We start from the raw sequence: 25,412 nt of genomic DNA, 5'->3' as shown, positions 1-25,412 counted from the left end.
TTTCAGTTTTTTTTTTGTTTATTATTTATTTGCCTCTTACTTGCCATCAGTGTCTCATTGGGGAAACAACTTTTCACTTCCTATACCATAGCTCAAACAGGATGTGAAAGGAAATCCTTCCAAAGTGAGGGAATGCCTGCGTATAATCAGGATCACCAAAACTAGTGTCCCCGTTGGAAGATTTTGTCTCTATTTCTCTTCTGAGGACACCCCAAAATTTGGCATTTTCTTTCCCTTTCATTGAAAACAGTAAAAAATTAAAAATAGGGAGTATGAATCCTCCTAACAGGAGTACAGATGGCAATAAAAACCTGAAAGGTGTTCTAATTATTTGCCACTGTTCAAAAATACAAAAATAAAACAAAGTTTTGCCTTTTGTTATACTTTAACCCCTTCCCATCCAGCCCTGATGTATTTAATACGGTCTGTATGCCTAGGGGGCAGAAAGGATTGGCAATCATGTGACCATTGGGATTGGCTATCACATGATCAGGAGCCGATCCCTCCAGCCATTGATTGTTAGTGGAAACCAAGAGCTGTCTTGGACAGCTTGGTCTCTGTGCTGAGAGCACGCTCTCCGCAAATAAACATCAGCCACCCAGTGACGCATATGTGCAGCGTGTGGGTGTTAAAGCCCACCCTTTTGCTGCTGCAGATATGTGATGGGCAACAACAGGTTAGGTTAGCCAGCACTCCATAACCTGTTCAGTTAGTTCAAACCAATCTTTATTGAAACACAGGAATAAAAGTTTAATAATCACACTGAGCCTTTTAACCACTTTGTATTGTTTACATTTCTTTATACACACAGTAAAATCTGCATTTTTTGGTTAGAAAATTGTCAAATACTCCTCAAAATTACATATTTTTGAAAGCACAGGTTCAGTAGAACAAAATGGTGGTAGTTGTAATTTTTTATGTTGCACGTTTGCGGAAAAGTTTATCAAATTCATATACACTAAAATATATTCAAGTGCACGAAAATAAATATGATACCCATTTTTGATAAAGAATAAAATCTGTTGTTGCGCTGAGTCAAAAGATACCAACCATGTAAAAAATTGTGCATGTCCGTGAAGAAGCAAAAAAAAATACAGTACCCAATATTGCTCATAGGCAATATTCTAAAAGTTTTACAGGTCGTCAGTTTAATGTTAGCCATGAGTTATGGCCCTCAAGTTATTGCTCTTACCCTGATGTTCACAGCAATATCTCACATATGTGGCACTATTGGTCTTTACATACATGGCAACAAGGTTGTTTTTAAATCTTATTTTAACTCTTTTTTTTAAAGTGTAACTAAAGGTAAAAAAATGTTTTCTAGTCCTGAATAAAGTGCAGAGGGATTAGAACACGTCAGTTTTTATCACTGTCTGTGCCCTTGTTAGGGAGTGTCACCCTCTTTATTTGTCCTGTTTACCATCAACATCAAAAGTAAAAGAAAATACCAAATTTTGGGTTGACATCACAACAGTAATCAAGGATAAAAATCTTCTGATGAGGACACTAGTTCTGGTGACATCCCTCACTTTGGAGGGACTTCCTCTCAATTTCTGTCAATTTGACTATGAAACAGGAACTGAAGGTAAATCTCCCCAATGGGACACAGATGGCAAAAAAAACAAAAAAACCTGACAAGTGTTATAACCCTTCCTTACTATAGTTACTGTAATTTTCCTTTCCTGGTGCCTATCCATGGCAGCATACCTGTGACAAGCTCTGCATTGAGCTCCCGTCTCAGGACTAGTGAATATTATAAAAAGAAAGAATTAGGTACTCCCAGCATTCCCCGTAATATAGAATACTGAGGGTGGGATCATATGCCGTTATAGATCGGCACCAGGAAAAGAAAATTACGGTAAGTATGGTACAATGTTATGTTTACCTGGTGCTTCCATGGTAGCATACTTGTGATAAATAACTAGCTGAAACAGGTGGGATGATGCTTAAAAAAAGGTTTGTTTTACAAAAGAGTTTTATTTGGAACTGGCAAATGCTGACTTGATTGCCCTTCCACCAAACTTTACGGAAGTGAGAGCTACTGGGTCTACCCTATAGTGTCTCATAAAAGTGTGCTAGGATGACCATATTGCAGCTCTGCAGATGGTTTCGATGGATACATTTGCTTTGGCTACCCAAGAAGCAGAAACTGATCTGGTGGAATGCACCCTGACTGAAGAAAGGGGACCAAACCCCTGGCCCTGTATGCCTTATGGATCAGATTGACTATCCATTATGTAATTGTTCTTGAAGAAGCTTCTTTGCCCCTGTTCTTGCCCCAAGGGACAACAAACAGTTTTGATGAGTTCCTGAAAGGTGCTATAGCTTGAAGATAGCACCTTAGGATGCTGGTAATGTCTAGTTCATAAAGGGAGCCCAACACCGGGTGTGAAAAAGTTGGCAGGGTCCATGGTTCTGACAGACTGGAGAAGAAGGAAAACTTCGGAACAAATTCCCACACTGTTTGAAGCTCGACCCTGTGCGTGTAGAAGACAATACGATCATCTTCTGCAACTAGGAGCTCTGACATTCTCTTGCCTGATGCGACTGCTATAGGAAAAGCTGTTTCAAAGTCAGATTCTACAAAGACGCTAACTTGAATGGGGTAAAGGGCTCATTGGATAAGGCTTCTAGGACTATAGAGAGATCCCATGTGTTAAAGCCCTGTTTGAAAGGTGGACTAATCTTCTTTATGGCTTTGAAGAATTGAACCACAAGGGAGTCCTCAGCCCATCCCTTGTCTGTTGCAGGGGAGATTGCCATAACCTGTACATTTAGGGTGCTCAGACTTAGCCCTAGGTCCAGTACTGCCTGGAGAAACTCCAAAAGTTGAGACGTGGGGGGGTAGATCTGGGTTAATGTTTCTACCAGTTGCAAAGGCTTTAAACTTGTTCCAGATATCTCAATGTACATATCGTTTGTCAGAGATGTTTGGGCTTTGAGTAAGGTTTAAGTAACTTTTCAAGATCATCCTATCAACTGGAACCTCTGCCTTTGAACAACCATATGTGAAGATTCAATCTGTGTGGGTGCGGATGGTTGTGCTGGCGCTGAGATAGAAGAAAGGGTATTAGCGGAATCTTGACTGGAGGTTGGGCATGGAGGAGCATTGCCAAGGGAAACCATGGACATCTGGGGCAATACAGAAAAACTTCTATCTCTTTGACGGTCAACGTCATGAGTCTCAAGAGAAACTTCCAGATAAGAGGTCAGGGAGGAAAGGCATAGGCTAGGTTGCATAGCCATGGACTCGAGAGGGCATCTGTAACTTCCGCATGGGGGTGACGTATACAAGAAATAAATCTCAGAGTCTTGGAATTGCTCGCTGTAGCAAAAAGGTCAACTTTGGGAGAACCCCACAGATTCACAATCCAATCAAACACACTGCGATCCCAAGAACACTCTTTGGTCTCCAGGAATTTCCAGGACAGGCAATCGGCTCCTATGTTCAAGTGGCCTGGTAGATAGACCACCCTCAGATCTGCTAGATTTCTTTCTGCTCATAGCATGATGGGTTCCACTTCTCTCAAAAGTGACCTGCCGTGGGTTCCTCCCTGGCGATGGATGCATGACACCGCTGTCCTGTTATCCATTTAGAGAAGTAATGGCTTGTTTATAATTTGAAACATCAAAGCTGTCATTGCAAGGTAGGCTGCTTCAAATTTCCAGGAGACATGCCCCAATGGACGTGCTTTTGTAAGCATCTCCTCCTTTGTTCACCAATGCAGATCCCTGTGCATTAAAATTGTTAAATGTATGGACTGGGAAAGATACTGTTTGTTCCACGGTCTTAGAAATTCCAGTTGAAAATGCCTCAGATGCCAGTGGGCCCATGGGACCATCAGAATGCATGCCAACGTGATTCCTATTAGGCTCAAACAGTTTGAAGCCATCAGGCAGGACCGCGTTCTCACCTTCTTCATTCTCTGGATGATGGCTGCCCAATTTTGAGACAGAAGAGACACTGTCCCCTTCAAAGTGTCAAACAAGGCACCTAGATATAACATTTGCTGTGTCAGAGTGACTTGACTCTTCTCCTGGTTTATCATCCAGCCAAATTCCGTCAGTGTCGACAGAAGGATCACCCTGTGTTCTGCTAGTTTAACTGGATTTTTAGCTGGAAGCAGACTATCGTCGAGATAATGAAACACTCTGACTGAGCCTCATTTCCCTTAACGGGGCCAAGATTACGATCAGAATCTTTGTAAAAACGTTTAGCGAGGTACAGAACAGGGTAGACTCTGGCATTGCAGATGGATTTGACCGACTGCAATTCTCAGGTATTTCTGAAATGGCAGAAGAATGGGTATGTGTAATAGGCATCTTGAAGATCCACGGACAGCATCCAGTTGAACAGCATGAATAATGGTCTGCAGCAACTGAATCTTGAAACTTTCCAGATGTATGCAATGGTGTCGCTTCTTTAGGTCTATCACCGGTCTCCAACCGCCGTTCTTCTTGGGCACCAGAAAAAGAGTGGAGTAGAAACCCATATACTTTTCTGACAGAGTAACAGGAAACACTGCTTGTTGAGCCAGCAGGGAATAGAGAAAACTGATGAAGCACTTCCGCTTTCTGAAGAGATATTGGCACTTTTGTGGGCATGAAGAAATAGTGAGGCGGTTGGACCAAGAAAGTCCACAAGTGTCCAAAATGGACTATCGAGACTACCCAGGGATCCTTGCACTTCCACAGCCAGACTTTGGTAAAATTCTTTAGCCTGGCTCCAACTAGGACCTTCTACGCAGTCTATCCACCTGTCTAAAGGATCTTTAAGCTAGGTGGAATCATCCATTAGTAGTGTTATATTTTTTGCTAGGCAGACCACCGCATTATCCACCACAGGGGGGCCATCCAATATTGCAGTCTGCTTCTGCAAGCGGGTACAGCTTACCCAGAAAGTTGAGAGCAAATCTCTTTCCGGTCTTCTTCCATATGTTATGACATCCCTGATCTCATCCATCAGAGGAAAGAAGGAAACCCACTTTTTCAAGAATAGGAAGAAACTCTTAAATTTCTTAAGGGGAACTGCAGCCTCTTCCCAGGCGTAAGGTTGAACCAGGGAAAAGCTGAAACCGGACGGCTCGGATTCACCAGAAGAATCTTCCGGCAGCTCGTTAACACTTGGCTGTTTAGAAGGATAATCCGCTGTGGAGTGAGAGGGTTCACAAGTGGATGGACCTGGCAGAGTTGCGTCTGCTGCTTCTTGTGTCGACTATTGCAAAGGTAAGAATCCTTAACAACCTTCTTAAGAAGGTCAGTGACCCACTGGCCCTCAGACTCTCTTTAAGACCTGGAGAGCGCAAAGAGAGCTGTCTTTTTGCAGATGCTTGCAACCCACTTGGATCTAGATGATGGATCCTGGCTTAGGCTGCCTTCGTTGGATTCTTCATGTTATCTGGATGCCCCCCTGGAATTCTGGCACACAGGGCTGGAAGAAAAAATGTATGAGCATTAGCCCACTTTTTTTTCCCTTTTCTTCCCCCTTTTTTTTTTAGGCACCTACCTAGCTGACGGCACTTACCTTAGAAGCAGAGGAGGGTCTTGATGGGGCAGCGAATGACTGATGTTAAGCGAGGAGCAGAAAAAGCAGCTGGAAAGGGAAAGCGCAATGATATAAAATGCCAAAGAAGGAATGAAGGAGAGACTGGGTCAGGTTAGAGGACCTACCACAGACATAGACCTGTGGCAACTCCAGGAGCTCTCAGAAAAGTCAACCTCCCTAAGGGCAGCCAGACTCCTTAGTGAGACTCCTGGGAATAAATGATAGGGGTGGAGCCTGGATGACAGAAACCACCCTTTCCTGCTAAAAATTAAAGGGCAAAAAAAGGCTGTTTACCCTTAGTAAAGATGAACGTCATGTCTTCAGGCCGCATGGCGTAAGCGCCACCTGGCGACATTAGGACCACTCAGCTGGCCAAATGCCCTATCAACTCCCGGATGCTCGCGCATGCAGAGAGCAGACGGGAAGGTGCCGACAAGCATAAAGGCTCTATAGCGGATGCCACCAAGGGAAAGACCGATGGGAAGCAAGATGAGCTCCAAAAGCAAAATCAAAAAGGACTGAATAATAGAAAAGAAGGGGAAAGCAGCATGCAAGAGGCAGCAGAATTCACTAGAGATAGAGGAAAGGGAGAAAGGTTTGAGTGGGGAACAAGGTACCCCAAGGTTCTAAAAATAAAGCTTAAAAGAAGCTGCTCGCTCTGTCCCAGCCTCAGCGAACGCCATTAAAATATTAGTAGACATAACTTGCAGAGGATTAGCACCAAAGAGGATTATCACCTTCACAGGCTCCCCAAAGAAGCAGGAAAGCCTGGGAACCACGGTGGGTGGCACCTTTATGCTGCCATAAAAGTGGTTCAGTTCAAACCTGTCCCTTGGCTGTTAAGCAGCATCATTGGACAGTGCCCACCCCAATCCAACCATGCTGGTAGAAAGCAGACAGAGTTGTGGGTGTCAGTTATGGTCTCTGGAGACCAGCACTGCCATTCATAAAGATCACACAGCCTGCGGTGCTGTGTGATTTATATGCAGCTGCATCTAAACATACATAGCCACGTCTGATTGATTACAGTGTGCTGTCATACACAGTACTGACCTGATATTGTTGATCATTCATAAAAGTAAAAGATCACACAGCTCTGGGGGCTCTGTGCTGGTTGTAAATTCCCCCACAGAAATGCCCATAATTTGGGCTTCAGAATGAGATGAAGCTACAGCCAGCATGTGGAGGTGTGTTTAGGGGACAATGGGGCCACAGATCAGAATAGGGCCAAGTGCTATATGAACTCAATTGCCTGGAGAAGTAAAAAAAGGGGGGTAGGGGGGAGGAGTGTGAGAAGAGTTGAAGCCCTGCTGAAGTCTTACAAGCATGCAGACTGTCAGGAGCCAATGTCAGTCATACAGAAGAGGAAGAAAGGGGTGGATCCCGACATTATGGTCAGTATGACGCTACATGACAGACCTAAGCCCCTTCCACAGGTATTTTCCTTGATTTCACAATAAAGGGTGTACATTTCAGAGGGCAGAAAATTGTTTTTCATAGTAGCAGCTCACCAGAATTCAGATAATGCAAAAAAAAAAGTAACCTATACTTTTCTTTTAAAGTAGCATTAGAGTCAAATCCTAACTATGCCAAATCCTGTTCCCACCCCCATTCTAGTTGTATTCTAAGTACTCTGTAAAAGATGTGTAAACTTACTGTGCCTATGCTGAGAGTGCTTCGGTGCGGCCACATGATCTCTCCAATGGCCAGTTTCAGTGAAGAGGAGAGATCTCTGACAACAGCTACCAGAGCCTAGACGATGATGTCAATCATAGGCTTACTACGGGACATTCGTTGTCAGCTGTCCCTCCTCTACACTGAAGCAGATACAGGGAACCGATCACGTGACCGAACTCAAACACCCTCAGAACAGGTAATAATAGAATAGGCTTAGAATGTGGGTCGGAGTAGATTTAGTGTAGGTATAGTTAGGATCTGAATGGAATCTGGAATACTATTTTAAGAGTGGTTGTGTACTGTGCATCTGTGGATCTTCTGCACATGCTCAGAAATTCAAAACTGAGAAAGTCAGTGTTCCAGATTCCACACTCTAGTGCTTGACATACAGATTCCAATGATAAATAATCATATATATACACATACAAAAACAGATTTCACAGGCTTTCAGGCTTTTTAATATGCCTTTAACGTGGCACATGCACGTTTCCTTGCTTAATGAGTCAGTCTATTTTTTTTATATCAGGCTAGCTTTTCAAAATATGTGGTAAGTGCACAATTTGTGGCACAAATAAAAAGGAATAGGAGGTACATGAGTAAAAATATTTGGAAAACGGTGTATGTTCAGCTAGATGGTTAATAGATTGCCATCTCACATGTAAACAATTATTTGTGCACATATGCAGGTCCACAATCCAATCCTACACTCGCAATTAATCCCTGCTCATGTTTATTTGATTAATAGCAAACTAGCAACCCCATATTTTGAACTAACTTGTACAATTTTGCAACGATAAAAAGAGTTCCCATAATTCTGAAGAAGACTACCATGTTACCCACATGTAATACACCCAGAGACACATGCCTGGGGTACCAAGGTCTTTACCACTGTCCTGATACATACAGTACTTATCTTTGCTATTACCAGTGCTTTTAGTAAGTGGCAGAGTATCTTTACCACGGTACAGAAAATACACTGCTCAAAAATAACAAAGCACACTTGAAAACACATCAGATCTCAATGGGGAAAAATATCATGCTGGATACCTATACTGTTATGGATTGACTAATGTGTTAGGAATGTAAGGATGGCCCATCGTTTGACCGAAATAAAAATTATCAACCTACAGAGAACTGAATTCAAAGACACCCCAAAACTCAAAAGGGAAAAAATTATGCAGCAGGCTAGTCCATTTTGCTGAAATTTCTTTGCAGCAGCTCAAAATGGTACTTAGTAGTTTGTACGGCCCCCACGTGCTTGTATGCATGCCTGATAACATCGGGGCATGGTCCTAATGAGACAACAGATGGTGTCCTAGGGTATTTCCTCTCAGATTTGGACCAGGGCATCACTGAGTTCCTGGACAGTCTGAGGTGCAACCTGGCGGAGTCAGATGGACCGAAACATGATATCCCAGAGGTGTTTTTTTGGATTTAGGTCAGGCAAGCATGGGGGACATTCAATGGTATCAATTCCTTCATCCTCCAGGAACTGCCTCATGAGGCCGGGCATGCACCAAGAGGAACCCAGGACCCTCTGCACCACCATAGCGTCTGACAATGGGTCCAAGGATTTCATCCGATACTTAATGGCAGTCAGGGTGCCATTGTCTAGCCTGTAGTAGTCTGTGCTTCCCTCCATGGTTATGCCTCCCCAGCCCATCACTATCCCACCACCAAAACGGTCATGCTAAACAATGTTACAGGCAGAATAACGTTCTCCGCAGCTTCTCCAGACCCTTTCATGTCTGTCACATGAGCCCAGGGTGAACCTGCTTTCATCTGTGAAAATCACAGGACGTCAGTGGCAGACCTGCCAATTCTGGTGTTCAATGGCAAATGCCAATCGAGCTCTAGGGCGCTGAACAGTGAGCACATGGCCCTCATGAAGTCTGTTCCTGATTGTTTGGTCAGAGACATCCACACCAGTGGCCTGCTGGAGGTCCGTGGCTGCAGATACCGGTCCTGCTGATGAGTTAAGGACCTTCTACAGCCCTGTCCAGCTCTCCTAGAGTAACTTCCTGTCTCCTGGAATCTCCTCCGTGCTCTTGAGACTGTGCTGGGAGACACAGCAAACCTTCTGGCAATGACACTTACCGCTGTGCCATCCTGGATGAGTTGAACGGCCTGTGCAACCTCTGTAGGGTCCAAGTATCGCCTCATGCTACCAGTAGCGACACTGACCCTAGCCAAATGCAAAATTAGTGAGAAACAATCAGAAAAGATAAGTAGGGAAAAAAATGTCAGTGGCCGCCACCTGTAAAACCATTTCTGTTTTGGGGATCATCTCACTGTTGGCCATCTAGTGTACCTGTTGTTAATTTCATTAACACCAAAGCAGCTGAAACCGATTAACAACCCCCTCTGCTACTTAACTGATCAGATCAATATCCCAGGAGTTTAAATGATTTGATGCTATACTCTGATTAAAAGTATTCCTTTAATTTTGTTGAGCAGTGTATTTATGACCTGAAATGTAACAAATATTCTTGTCTATGACACAACCACCTCCCTCTGGAGAGATTAGACCACATTCAAGGTGGGGATAAAGGAAATTAGACAAGACTGTGAGGTGAAGAGACCTGCTAATTGAAAATGTCAAAAAGAAAACGGATCAAAAAATGTTATTCTCTTGGCTTTTCTAAAGCGCACAGCAATGTAAAGCACTGTGCTATACGGCCATTATTATTTGGCTTTGCTAATATTTTGGTAATCATTTTCTTTGTGATTGCCACTATGGTAACAGCTTTCGAATTTGGGTCTTTGGCAGGGGTGGACTGACAACTCATGGGGCCCCCGAGCAATAGGGGATCATGAGGCCCCTGTGTCCTTGCCCAAACCTAAAAAAGCCTATGAAAAAGGTACCAGGGGCATCTCATGGGGCCCCCTACTGACCCCAGGCCCTCGGGCAGTGCCCGAGTTTCCAAATGGTCAGTCCGCCCCTGGTCTTTGGATCAGTGTTCAAGGATCCCTGTTTTAAATAGATATACTGTATGTGCATATTTATAGGAAGGACTTTAGCGGAGTTACTGCTAGTTCCGTATTTTCAAATAGCGATTATTCAACTACTGGACAGGCAATGATGCAGATGCTGCCTGGCATCTCTGGCAGGATTATACAGTTTGAGCTGAAAAGCATGATTGTGGGTTTGGAATGCAGAGTAGTGGAAATCTGAAAACTCTAATTCCCTGGTCTCCTTCTTCAGTAAATGGACCACAAGCTGATCCTAACAGAATTGGGGTTATTGCTCAGATTCCAAGTGTCAAAAGCTTTCATGTGTTTTTCACTGAGGAGAGGCTTCTATCTAGCCACTCTGCCATAAAGCCCAGATCAGTGGAGGGCTGCAATGAGGACTGTCCTTCTGAAACTTTGTCCCATCTCCACACAGGATCCCTAAAGGTCAGTCAGAGCGACCATCAGGTTCTTGGTCACCTCTCTATGGCCCTTCTCCCATGATTGCTCAGTTTAGCCAGGCGACCAGCTCTTGTAAGAGTCCTTGTTGTGCTAAATGTCTTCCATTTGAGAATGGAGGCCACTGTGCTCTTGGGAACCTTCAGTGCTGCATAATTTGTTTTTGTAGCCTTCCCCAGATCTGTGCCTTGTAATAATCTTGTCTATGAGATCTGCAGGCAGTTCCTTTGACCTCATGGCTTTTGCTCTGACACAGTATGCATTGTCAGCTGTGAGACCTTTTATAAAGAGGTGTGTTCCTTTCCAAATCATCCAAATCCAATAAATTTAATTTACCACAGGTGGACTCCAATAAGAGGTAAAAACATCTCAGCAACGATCAAGAGAAACAGGAGGCACCTGAGCTAAATTTCAAGTGTTGTTGCAAAGGGTCTAAATACCTAAGCCAATGTGATATTTCTGCTTTTCCTTTTTCATAAATGTGAAGACATTTCTAAAATCCTGTTTTCATTTTGCCTTTATGGGATACTGAGTGTAGATTAATTTAAAAAAAAATGAATTTAAACAACTGTAGCATCAGACTGCAATATAACTTAATTTAAAAAAATAGAAGGGGGTGTGAATGCTTTATTATCACAAAATGGACATTTCAAACCCCATGAGAAAATAATACAAAAAATAAACCTAGAAGTACTTAGAAAGGTAACCAAAAACAAACTTTTTTAAAAAAAATACTGGGGAGTTAGGGGTGAGATGAATTTAAAAAAGTAGAGGGAATTCTGCTTTGATGTGGTTGCGTGGTCACAAATTCATTTCTTTACATTTTAGTAAATGATGCCCAGTTTTACTGCTACTTCTTACTACTGGGTAGACTGTGTTCCCTATAAGTAGTTAATGGCTTTGTTTTCCCGTTTTGACAGGACTGTACTTTTAGGCATTCACAGATAAACATAAAGGATTTGGAAACGTTTTAGAACAGAAGATACTTTAGATACTAAGAGTATTATGGGCGACATATGTCTACATAGCGAAGACTTCCTGTCCAGAATTCCCACAGAGGAATACTGAAAACTGCTGCTTCAGCTTAAAATGCTCAATGAAGCAATACCTTGTTTATGAAAGGCGCTTTTAGACACATATTTTTTACATACTTTTACTTACATATTTGTGAAAGTTATTAATAGCACTTTTACATTAAACATTTTGTATTAACGCCACAAACGTTTATAGACAGGCACATTTCCTTTACTGCAAGGAATTCTAATGAACAGAAGACATTCTTCTTTCAGAACAAGAATACATTCTAGTTAAGTGAGAAAACATCATCATTTAATTACAGACTAACACGTTAGATAAACAATATAAGTGGGCGCATGCTTGCTGTCATTTTTGGACTCACTAAAGAGAGCCAAAGAGTAGAAATAGCTGTGGACAGGAATTCTTCAGATCTTCCAAAAATGTCAAAGTAATGGTTCCCATAAAGAGGGGGAGTCATTAAAGCATCTGCCACTCTTTTCTGGTGGTATGGCCCCTATAAAATGGCCTGGGCCCTATTCATGAAAGTCTTGAGACACTTTTTAATAAGCGTTCCAACACTTTGGAAATGGAATTGGGTCACTTAAATAATCTAATGTTATAACTGCCAAAAACGTCAAACATAATTAACAACAGGTTGCAGATAAGGAAACTGGCAGTACTTGAAGTGGAACTACATTGTATCTGAGCACCACAAACCGAAAACCGGTATTTATTTTTACTATTCATAATATTTAAGAAAACTCCCCCATCCATGTCTCCATGCTTTATTTTGCTGCGAATCACTTTGAAAAACACCCCTCTAGCATTTCTAGCTGTGACCATCTTGAGTAAGGGCAGATGCTTCATGTAGGATTTACTTCCTGGAATCCATATGCCCTTAGTTCAGGCATGTAGGCAGGAGAGTGTGCTTAGCTGAAAAAAGCACTCCTCCCCTCATGAAAACTCCTGGGATGTATGGCATAATTTGCCCAGGCATGGAAACTAGGAAGTGACCAAAAAAATAAAAAAAAAACTGTCTAATGTTTCTGGGTGTAATGGTGTAAACTGTTAACATTTTAAAATGTGCATGCCATGTAGAAATAAAACCACATTAAGCCTTGCAATTCGGTACATCGCATGTGATTCGCACAGGAACCGCACCGCATTCCTGTACAAATCACATGCGAATTGTGTGCGGTGCGATTGGAGCCATACATTTTGTATGGCTCTAATCGCATCGCAACCACACAAAAAAAGGTTGGTTTTTTTTGGGGTCTGCACTAGAATCGGATCGCATGGGTATTCACACCTATGCGATCTGATTCTGCACATCGCACTGCATTGTGAGGACTGATTTCGGGGTGTTATTAACTTAACATACACACCCGCAGCGGTTCGCATTAACGGGTGCGATTCTGATGCGGTGCGGAATTTGCACAGAAAAAGCTGCAAATTCCACACTGTATCAGTGTGAACCCAGGCTAAAGAAGTTTGTAAAAAACTCAAATTTCTTGAAAGCCTTACAGTTCATTTATACTTGTGTCAGACCCACCCCAGATCTCTTTTCAGAGAGTGATATAGGAGCAGCTCACAGAAAGTGATAAGGTTGCCTCCTGAATGCTTGTTTTTTTGGCGTTTTTTTGGGGGGGGGTTGACAGCTGAACAGGGTTTTTGAAAAGGAATACCATGCCATAGCAGCGAGCATAGCATTCAGCTTGAAGTCACAGCATAGGCCATTTCACTTGAATGAGAAATGCCTTCCGAACGTGATGGGGTATCATTTCTGCCAGGGCACATTGCAAAGAGATGGAACTACATGCACAGCTGCACCAGATTTTAGATACAGAGGAGAAGACTAGAGCTCCTGTCGGCTTTTCACTGCTATCTGGGCTTCCATTTTGCCACCACTTCCTCTCCTGCTGACAACATTTTCACGAGATAGGAAGTCAGCAAAAATCTGCAACAGACAAATAAAAACCTGATTGGTTCTAGCTTTCCTCTATTCTACTACAGAAAACTATTATTATTTTTGAATGTGTTATTGTAAAGCAGTTCCCCTCACTTCTTGCTTAATAAAATGTTGTCAGGACAGGAAGTGAGGATAAATCTCTCTAATGGAACTGCCGATAGCAGTATACCGTATTCTAACCCTTCTACCACTCTTTCCAAAACTAAGATAAAAAGCGTGTGTTTGAAAGATACTTTAAGACAGGTTTTAAGCTACTTGGTGACTGGGAATTTTTTTTTTATTTACATGGATTACATCAGATTTCCTATATGAGTGAAACAGCAAGTAGCCTGTAGTATATCTGGAATTGTTTTTTCTGGATTACAAGCAAGGGTCCTCAGATCAGTAGATTACTTCCAAAAGGAGTCTGGGATGTACTGGTGCAATACAACATTGACTTGATGTATTGAAGTTCTAAACACGTAGTTTTTTTCAGGTTTTGCCTGAAATCTATTTTCTTTTAATCAGGTAAAATTTTATTGAGCTCTAGAAACAGAAATACAATCTTATCAGAAAAGGATAGCAGGGCCGACCCTGACAGCTCCGTACAGCAGGATTATTCAGCATAACAATATCTCAAGAATACATCATATATAATTAAATGTCCCACCTCTAGAAGTCTGCTAATAATGAAAGTGGAACATAGGTGGTTAAAAGAGGTAAACCCCCCCCCCCCCCCAAAAAAAAACAGGAAACCAAATACATGTTGACAAATCAACCCTGAGAAGACCATGGGCTGGTCTCAGTCCACTTTTACTGCTATTCAAGAGTAGGTTGGTCCAGGTTGTCCCCATTCAGGGCCATGTTATGAAACCACAGAGGTCATCAAAGTCTGTGCCCTGGGCTATGTCAATATAAGGAGAATAAACATGCATAAGGAACTAATCGGCCCTTCATACCTGCAACAGCCGGTCCATAACCAATTGTGGGGGGAGCAAGCTCCAGCCTCTCCAGCCAGGCTTGCCAAAGGGAAAAGAATTTACAGAGATAATTTCAATGTTGATAAGTAATTTTTCTCGGATCAGAATTGAAATCTAATTTTTAAAGCTGAACTGCAACCCTACCTTTAGTCTTGCACAGTTGTGCGTACTCTTCTCCTCTACTGAAATTGCTTTCTCTAATTTTACTGAACACTGTGAGCTTCGCAGAATGCTGCTTGCAACTCAGATAGAGCTCGCCTCATTTCATGTTTGGAGAATATCCAGCATCATCTAGGCCTTTCCTCTCCAGCCTGACTTTCCCTGGCCCACCTTTTTTATACATTGGATAGCAGTACTTTCAATCTTGGAGGCTCAGCATCACATGTGGGAGTTAACAAGGATAATGGTGTCTTTCTAAAAATTGCCAAACATCTAGATTGACATCCATTCATCATTTGATATATGCATAACTCTTCCAAAGAACCAAACCTGCTGCTTGCAACATGGATGGATCCAGGAAACGCAAAACCTGAAGAACATTAAACCTCAGCTTTACTAACTATTTTATATTCAATCTCAGACACTGGCAACAGTTAAATACATTATATTAGCAGTAATCAATGTGATTTTAAGTGTGTTCAATAAAAATTTTCATACTATACTTAGTAATTATGTCTTATATCTTTACCTCATGTCTATTATCACAAAATCAGCAAATTATTAATCTGCAGTACATAACACACCTGGGTGATATGATGCCAAGTCTATGAAACTGAGGGGGAAAATACACCCAATCAGACATTGCGATTTTATTCATTTTGTGTTTCCAATCTGAACCTGTTTGACATTAGTAATATACATTTTGACAGTGGTCCCAGTTACTTACTTTAAACACGTTGAAGAAACTTTATTTAAATCCTAGTAAGTAAAACAGAAATTAAAATAATTAAAAAAAAAAAGTTTTGGAATAGAAATGCTTCATAGTTCAAACTTGAAGACAAAATAGAGACTAAATCAAATACTTGTATGTGTATCTTTTACTTCTACTGCAATTATGTGTCTATGGATGTTAATGTGGAACCTGTTCACAAATCATTTTGATGGCGTTCTGATGGAGATGCAGAGACATAAGAGAAGATGATGACTTGTCATGAGGTTTCAACAGAAAAATCACATTATGGAACTAGTAGAGCAGGGATCTAGCAACAATATTTCTGTTCATGGCTTAGCTTAGTAAAACAAAACTGACACAGGAATCTCGAGCAGTGTGTTGGCAAATCAAGGAAGGTAGGAAAGAAAATCAGAAGGTAAGCACTTGCTGGTTACTGTGTCCAGTATGCTTAAAAAAGTGGGTTATGGTGCTGAAACCCTATGGCTTTTATATATGAATTTTAAATTAATATTATCATCCAATAGTATGGCATTGGTGTAAATATGGAGAATCTGAATATTGGGCTGGCTGCTTTTACATAAGGATTTCCCCAATTACTCTGGGTTGCAATGGCAATAATTGAATCTGGAATGGAATACCATAATATTCAAGTTCAGATACAAGTTTATTCTAATGACAAGCTTTACAAAGCCAGCATTTTTTGTCTTCTAAACTCTTAATAACTTCTGTCTGGGTCCTAGAGCCTGGTGGATTTGTAGAGCTTTCAGTGGGATAATCCCTCCAATTCCTAGGGCTACATCACCCCTGTTAGCCAGACCTCATTAAATAGTCTCAGCTGTCCACAGACTTTTTTATGTGCTAGCTGACTGATGCTGAAATTTCCTTCATCCACTCTCTCTGCTGTGAGAGTCTGCTGACTAGTGCATCTCTGGGCTATTGGAATTCATGTTGTGCATTCCAACCAACCTCACAAGCACAGACTTCCAGCTCTGACATGTGAAATGCATGTGTCAGGAATGGACTAGCCAGCAATGGTGGGACTCGCCTGCCTTTTGATCTGCAGTACCAGGGCTGGCCAGCGGGTGCTCCCAGCAATCAGAGACTCAACTTTGCAGCCAGCTAACACCTGGAACTGATTATGCTGGGGTATTTAAGGGATGGCCAGACTTGCAGACTCTGCCTTGGTGTTGTGTTCTCTTGGGCCCTGTATCCTGTTCCTGCTCTCTGTTCCTGTCTGATTCTCTGCTGACCCTGCTCTGATCCCTGGCTTGTCTGACCATCCCTCTGCCTGACCCTCTGTACTACGCTGCTTGCTACCTGTTCTGATCCCTGGCTTGTGACCCTGACCATCCCTCCGCCTTACCCTCTGTACTACGCTGCTTGCTACCTGCTGAACCTGGCCTGTGACCCCGACCAATCTCCGCTTGCTCCCCCTGTACCTACCTGCCCTATTGATATTGACCCGGCCTGCCTGACGACGCTTGCTTGTATGTACTGTTATCTGTGGGTGGTTGGTTTGGTTTGTTTGCACTGTATTATGTTTTAGTATTGCACTGCGTTTATGTTTGTATTGTTAGTGTTAATAAATTATATTGTTTATAACATATCTGAGGTCTGCGTTTCCCTGCGTCAGCCACACACCTCTGGTCACACTTGGGAGCCCTGACAGCATGAGTGTTTTCCAAATGTAGTCTTGCAGTGGTCGGAGCAGTCCTATCATATCCCTGAGCCTCAGGGGTAAGGTTTTCAATCGGGATAAGCATTGAAACACCATGGTGGCATTTAGCGGTGGACTGGCCACCATATTTTCTATTAGTGTTGCTGTCTCCCCAAGTACCTGGTTTCCTGTCTTCCATTCAAGTGCTACAGGTACCTGTTGTCTTTGCCTAAACTCTGCATTACTTTTTTTTCCATGCATGTTATAATTCTGTGCTCACAGAAAGGATTAGAGAGAGCAGCCTCTCCAGAAGACCAGGCCATGCAGAGCAGGTCACATTACTGTGTTGAACGTACCTCTCTTACTACTGCACACTCTGGGCAGAAGGTGATTTCCTCTGCTTCCCTTTGTAATTAAAAGTTAAAATTAAAATACTGACATGAAGCTGTCAGGAGAAAGGAAAACTGTCTTCAAATACTTATCGGAATTTTCTTTTCCTGACAAGCTACATGGAAGTATGGTATACCTAATCGCCAGAGGAGGTTAGCTATGCAAGGCAGTGGCTGAGTAGATCTATTAGTTTGTTAACCTAAAGGGGGATATAGACATGGAGACTACTAATTAGTATACTGCTATGGAGTTTTCAGGGAGAACAATTACAGCGAGTATTTTAGGACAATTATTCAGAGGTCATATATGGCTTCCCCAGGTTTCGTTAATGACGTGTGGAGATAAAAATAACAGAACTGAGCATCATTAGAAAAAACTGTTCATACCTGGTTGCCCATTGAAGTCTTCTTCTGCTGGTTGCATCTTTGCTGTGCACTAGCAAATGAAAGCAATAAGTCGTTAAACTTTTGGTAAGTATATTCAACTCTTCACAGGGATCTTTTAATCAATTTCCTATATTTGTATTAAAGGTTTCCTTTTTGTGTCCACCTAGAAGTATCCATCTATACCTCATCACAAGGTCAAAGGAGTGGGTTGCTGGCTATTCTAGGACTGAAGATTAGGGTAAGTATTACTGAGTCTTAGAACTTAGATTGCTCTGAAGGGAAGGGGGGCAATATATACGGTATATGTTTTCTGTCAACCATAGTTCGTTTTTTTTTTTACAAATCGATAGTTCAGCTTTAATTAATCTTTAAACACTTGGCAAAAATATAAAATTTATATGCGATCACAGGAAAACTGTGAAGGGTTGTTTTGCATCTGTTTAGAATAGCTCAGCTTGTTTTCTATACAAAGGGATGTATTGGTAAAGTGGCAGTATGGTCATATCACTACTAAAAAAAAAAAAAAATTAAAAAGCACATTTTTACAGAGCAGCAGTTTGCCTGACCTATGTGCTTAGCTCTCCACAGGTATTAGGATTCCAAAGCTAGTGGAGCGCTATTAAAATTAATACATTGAAGCCACTGAATATCATGTCAGGTCATGAGCACAATTACTAAGGCCTCATGCACGCAGCTTGTTTTTTTTTTTTTACTGCTTCCTAACAGCACTCCATATTATCCTATGTGTCCACACATAGACTTTTAGAAGCCTTTAGTAGCAGTAGCATTTACCAGCAGGAGAAAAAAATCCCAGGGCCAGTGCAACCAGGAGCAGCAGCATTCTGGCAGAAAAAATGCTGACCGTTACCAAACTCTACTAAACTAAAAATCTCTACTAGATTTTTTTCTTCACTGGTTGTTAAGGAGAGGGCCACCCCATCCTTAACAAGGGACAGCTGAATGTAAAAAGAAAAACAAACACACATTGCTGACAAAAAAAAAAAGGTGAACAAATGGTGTGTGTGGGGGGGGGGATCCCCCCAATCCATTCAAGGCTCTTCAGGTTTGGTATGGATTTTAAAGGGAACCCCATGCCATAAAAAAAAAATGGTCCCCCCTGAAATCCATACCAGACCCTTATCTGAGCATGCAGCCTGGAAGGTCAGGAAAGGGGGAGGATGAGCAAGCAACACCCCCACCCACCCCCCGAACCATACCAGACCATATGTCCTCAACATGGGGGGTTGCTTTGGGGCAGGGGGGCCTCCCCCAAAGCACTGACACAGGGCATGCTGGGTTGGTGACATAAAAAGGGGCTGGGTCTCCCGGTGACATTACCAGATGGCTACACCTCTTAGTTATTTAAGAGTTGTCAGACGGCGGGACAGGAGGTTCAAGTCGGCGGTGGTGGTGCATGTCATGATTGACGTTGGATCTACACCCCTGCCCCAAAACACCCCCCAAGCCAGGCTCAATGCTCGAATAAGGGTCTGGTATGGATTTTGGGTGGGGAGGGGGCACGCCGGTGTTTTAAAATTTTTTCTATAGCTGGCAATTTTTTTTTCTACATTTAACTGTCGGGGGGAACACCGCTGACAGCTGATTACTCATTTGTTGTTAGGGACGGCTGGCTTCCTGGCCCTCTACTTAAGGCTGAAGCTACTAAATGTAGCTTACACACTAGGCTAAACACTGATAAATGCCGGCAAAAAACACTAATATATTAACATTTTTGGCCAGCATTTCTAAAGCAGTTTTTAGTTTTTCTAGTATGCATGAGACCTTAAAGTGTTACTAAACCTACATCTGTAAAATCTGTCTATATATGCAGTAAAGCATGCTTGTTATACTCACTGTGGAGCCTAAGGGGTTTATCCTCCACATTGTGTAAAAAGGCTGATTGATCCTGTCTTCTCTGATCCACCCCTTCTACTGTCACCAATCTATCTGCTGATAGTACAGAGCTCTAGGAGTCACTCTGCACATGCTCAGTTTGGTGTATATTGCTAGAGTGTTTTTTTTTTTTTCTTTGGACGGGTGCATGTGATCAGCACAGGGCCAATCAACACTGTCCTGACAGAGTGTCTGGGACCATGCAGCCTCATAAGACTGTCATAGGAGAATAAAAACTCCTCCTACAAGATTAACCAGTGCTCAGCCAGACACTGATAGAAGTCACAAGCCTGCTATATACTGCTGATGAGAAAAGGTATTGAGAAGTTTATATTTACAAAAATAATTGCATTTCTGTGTACTGTGGGAGACCAGATATAGTGAATGAAGGGACATGGGTTTAGTAACACTTTAATCTGTCCATACACTGTTCAGTTATTTTGACAAAATACACATAGCTGCAACCGGAGATCTGTCCATCCACACAGTATAGTGTGGATAGAGGAATCAGTTAGATTAGATCTATAAGTGAACAGCCAGCTTTACTTTTTTTGTACTGCTTCTCTCATCATCAATCATATTCAAACATCCAGTGCAAATTTGAATGTTATCTTAAACAATATACCATTCTGTAACATATGCTGTGTGTTGTTGCCTAAATTAAAGAGCAATTGCTGAGGAAAAGTTTAAACTTGTAGTTCTGAGTAAGCCATTACATTCTGAAGCCAGTGACCACCTTCTATGGTTAATGGGGGTTTACCTCTCAAAGCCTGTTGTATAGAATGTACTCCATCTCTGCTTGTTGTATCATAAACCTTCTTGTGTAGGTTGAATGTTACTAGTAGGTGGGTAAAATCTTTTAGTAGTTTTTAAATCAGGCAGTTTGAATGGTAATAGGCATTGCTCTTATTGCAGGGCATATGCTTTGGAATAACTCTGCTGTGTCACCAAATTATCAACAAATGAGACCAGGAGTACTGTGAACATAGGCTACAGAATGACACACCACTTTGGGATAGGAAATTTGTTATATGACATCGGCTGTCATTTAACCCACTAAATTACTGGCATTGGACCTCAGTCTGTGGTCTGCAAACAACAGTGCCAGAATATTATAAGTATTTCAGCAAAAGCAATACAATTTTATATACAGTATTTTATATACAGTGCTGTGAAAAAGCATTTGCCCCCTTCCTAATCTTTTATATTCTTTTTGCACGCTTAAGTGATTCTGATTATCAAACAAATTCAAAATCCAAACCTGTCTAAACCTACCTGGCCCTATGTGAAAAAGTAATCCCCGCCTTCCTTGCTAAATCATGAATAAACTGTGATAAACCACATTTTTTGGAAAGCTGAGTTAAATTTCACTTGCCATACCCATGCCTGATTACTGCCAGATTTGTTGAATCAAGAAATAACTTAAATAGAATCTGTTGGGCAAAGTGAAGCACGCTAAAAGATCTAAAAAAGCAACAAATCATGATGCAATCTAAAAAAATTCAAGAACAGATAAGAAAAAGTAATTGACAGATATCAGTCTGGAAAAGGTTACAAAGCCATTTCTAAGGCTTTGGGACTCCAGCAAACCACAGTGAGAGCCATTATCCACAAACGGAGAAAATTTGGAATGGTAGTGAACCTTTTCATGCGTACCAAGATTAATCCAAGAGCACAACTATGACTCATCCAGGAAGTCATAAAAGAACGCAGAACAACATCTAAAGAACTGATGGCCACACTTGCCTCAGTTAAGGTCAGTATTCATGATCCAATAATAAGAACGAGACTAGGCAAAAATGGCATCCATGGGAGAGTTCCAAGGTGAAAGCCACTACTGACCAAAAAGAATACAAAGGCTCATTCCACGTTTTCCAAAAAACATCTGTATTTTATATATATATATATATTCTGTGGACTGATGAGACAAAAATTGATCCATTTGGAAGGTGTGCGTCCCGCTACATCTGGTGTAAAACTAACACAGCATTTCATAAACTGAGCATCATACCAACAGCCAAACGCGGTGGTGGTAGTGTGATGGCCTGGGGCTGCTTTACAGTTTCAGGACCTGGAAGACTTATCATAACTGATGGAACCATGAATTCTGCTGTCTACCAAAAAGTAGAATGAAGGAGAATGTCCAGCCATCAATTCGTGACCTCAAGCTCAAGCATGCTTGGGTTTTGCAGCAGGACACCGATCTAAAAACACACTGGCCAGTCCACCTCTGAATGGCTCAAAAAAACAAAATCAGCTTGAGAGCTTGAAAAGCCTGAAAAAGGAGGCAGAACCTCGGAAATGTGTTGCGGTCCGCTCCCCCACACCACCACCACCACAGCCTGTCACATTCTCCCGTCTGCCTTCCTGTTAGTGCTGTGAGTGAGAGGAGAGATTCCACCGATTTACCATCTTGCATTAGGTCCCTGCTTGTGCTCTGCAGCCCTATAAGTCCATCCAGATTTCGGAGAGTTGTATATTGCACCACCACTCTGACACCTGGAGTAGTCTATAGGTCTTCCAAATGTAAGTGAGAAATGGAATTCAAGTTTTGTTTTTAACCATACACTAATCTGGTGCCCTGTTCTGTTTCCAAAATGAAAGTTTTGGAGTGGCCTAGTCAAAATCCGGAATTAAATCCAATTGAGCTGCTGTGGCATGACCATAAACAGGCTGTTCATGCTCAAAAACAATTCTGCAAAGAATGGTGGGCCACAATTCCTCCGCAGCAATGTGAAAAACTCATTTGCCAGTTATCGCAAACCCTTGATTGCAGCTGCTGCCGCCAGAGGTGGCAAAACCAGTTATTAGGTTAATGGGCAATTAATTTTTCACATAGGGCCAGGCAGGTTTGGATGACGCTTTTCACTTAAGTAAATGAAATCATCATTTAAAAACTGCAAGTTGTATTGGCACCAACAAACATGCCGTGTTCAAAGTCACTTAAATCCCCTTTCTTCCCTATTCTGATGCTCAGTTTGAACTTCAGCAAGTCATCTTTACCATGTCTACATGCCTAAATGCATTGTATTTCTGCCAAGTGATTGGCTGACTTTTTTCTACACACATACTGAAACATAGGCTACTAATGTGTTATTAGACATATCTACAGTACATGCTTTAAATAATTTCAACTTACTAAGCAAAGCCAATGAAGTCCTCATGATTGGTATTAATATAGGATAATTGTATATCAATTATCAGCAAAACCTACAAAAACACAAAGATTAATCAGGACAATAGTTTAACCCCAGCAAAGACACTGAACTGGGAATTCATGTTTATTTGATATTTAACATAAAACAACATTGCACTAAAGAAACAAAACAGTCTTTACCACTTACAAACACCAGAACCATAACAATTTGTTATCTGCTTATCAGTCCTGGCTTCTCTGTTGGTAAATGAAAAGATAAAAAGTGCAGCGCTAAAATTGCATCAAAGAGAACTACAGTAATGCAGAATAATAAAGTGCAACACATAAAATTGCGAAACCATTAGCAAAGAATCAATGATGTACTTTACTGTTCCGCTCCATTCATACAGTTTATGATGCACTTAACTGATTTGTTCGATTTCTAGATTTTTATTTGCTGATGGTTTTGCACTTATATGTGTTGCACTTTATTATTCCGCATTACTGTAGTTCTTTTTTATGCATTTTTAGCGCTGCACTTTTCTACACATATACCTGTAGGGGATTGTTACCTGCACCTTATGTGCTAGCTGCTTCTTAGACATTGCCAGCGCTCCCCTATATATTACATTCCTACACAAATGAAAAGATGAAGGTATGTGGATTACAGCATCCCTGCATCTCAAAGACATCTTTCCAAATGGTACTGCAGGTCATATATTTGCTATATGTGGAGCACCATCTAGTGGAAGAAGTTAAGATTGACATCTCTACTAAACAAGGGATGCAGAGTTATTTTGAATAGTTTATACCTGTACCTAGTTTAAAAGGAGGTGAAAAAAATTCAAAATACATTTTTTACAACAATATTATAGGAATTGATCTTCAAATATTCACAGAGTATAAGCACTACCGGGAACAACACTCACCAGGAACTAAAGCTAGGCAAACATTATAAACAAAATTTCTCAATAGAATTAGTTATACAGAAATCTTAAAATTGCTGTTTTACATAAGACTAACATTGGGGACAAGCTTTAGGATTAGTAGGTTTCACATGTCATGCACTGTCTTGCATCCATAATATAACTTACAAAGTATTTGGTTCCATCTCCTTCACCTTTGATGCAATAAGTATATAATGAGAAAGAAGAACATGAAAGTTTGTCCGGAAATTAATTTTTATGATTCAGTTAATCACAAATTACAGTAAGAAATGTTCCTGAATTAAGTATACAACAAATACAACCTATGACAACTGCTGATGTTTAATATTGAATGCTCAACTTGACACATGAGTAAATGAAGATTTCAGGGACAAAAAAAAAAAAGGAGGTTCGGTCTTCTGAGCTGGCCATGACAGTGCAGGTATAGAATGAAAGAGATAACTGGCTTTGCTAAGGTGAGATATACCTAATATTAGTAGTTGTTTGCTTATACAAATGTGTATACATGCCTGTTCCTTGGTTTTCCCCTCCCTTTCCCGTATGTATAGAGCTACAATTCTTTCTGTTTCATCTCGAAGCCTTGGATAATTAGAAAGCTGAAATTAATAAAAAATAAATATATGTTACAGCACAATCGTTATGCAATAGTTAATGTTGGTAAGGTAACAAAATGAAACTCTAAATGAATAATCAGGATAGAATGTGCTGGAGAACATCCAAATGAAACAGCACTAGGCAATTTGGCAGTGACATTTTAGACTAGGTTTTCACTGTTGATTTTATTCTCTTGCAATTAGGAAAAATCAATGAGCTGCTAATGAGATGATGGCTAACAACTGGCTGAACCTCTTGGTACAAGAGATGAAAATCACCTGCATATTCTTAGCCTATAATCCTGTAAAATAAATCAAACTATTCAATCACCTCCTGCACAACCAAGCAAACAATTAAATCACTGACAAAGCATGTATATTGTCAACATAGCAACACTTTCAACGCCGAAAAGGTCTATCGCTACTGACTCCATATGTGCTCCCTAACCTCCGTAGTAGTATGATTATGTCAGTATTTCTGTGCTCAAAGCGGTACTTTTTTTTGCATGGAAATAAGTAGTTTTTTTATTGTAGGCCTGTAATTTTTGGGAATAACTCACTTAAATCTGTCCTAACAAGAGTCTAGTAAACATCCCGGGTATGATAAAATTTGAAACACGAAATCATAAATTATAATAAAATACATAATCATAAAAAATAATAAATATAATAATAATACATTTAATTCAATAATATAATCAAACCAAAAACACTGAAATTTAAAATATAGCGCCAAGTTCGCACATCACTGATCTTAGTCGCGAAATTGTTTTCAGTGTCTGATAACGAATTTCCCCACAAATCATTACACAGGTCTGCGACTAAAAAGCTGTTTGATTATTTTCATCTAATTTCCATGTATTTTGGTGTGCTGAAAACAAAAAATATTGAAAAAACTCCTAGACGTCATGATTTGCCACAAGATGCAAAATTGTCTTCA

At 41.1% G+C, this 25,412-nt stretch overlaps 1 protein-coding gene across 1 annotated transcript in view; it reads right to left on the bottom strand.

Annotated features, from left to right (window-relative positions):
- Nucleotides 1-25,412, bottom strand: part of DNM3 (dynamin 3) — a 421,129-nt gene that overhangs the window by 329,297 nt on the left and 66,420 nt on the right. Inside the window, exons 11-14 of the mRNA XM_089668875.1 lie at nucleotides 24,389-24,475; nucleotides 22,936-23,006; nucleotides 17,904-17,952; nucleotides 15,465-15,496 (exon numbers count right to left, since the gene is read on the bottom strand). Coding sequence (XP_089525001.1) covers nucleotides 15,465-15,496; nucleotides 17,904-17,952; nucleotides 22,936-23,006; nucleotides 24,389-24,475 — 239 coding nt within the window. The remainder of the gene's footprint in view (nucleotides 1-15,464; nucleotides 15,497-17,903; nucleotides 17,953-22,935; nucleotides 23,007-24,388; nucleotides 24,476-25,412) is intronic.

This window comes from Staurois parvus, unplaced genomic scaffold (genome assembly GCF_062004578.1).
Source record: "Staurois parvus isolate SC_StPar_1 unplaced genomic scaffold, SC_StPar_1.0 ptg000066l, whole genome shotgun sequence".
Lineage (NCBI taxonomy): Eukaryota > Metazoa > Chordata > Amphibia > Anura > Ranidae > Staurois > Staurois parvus.
The sequence above is the reverse complement of the archived record's forward strand: the minus strand, read 5'-3'. Positions and strand labels throughout refer to the sequence as shown.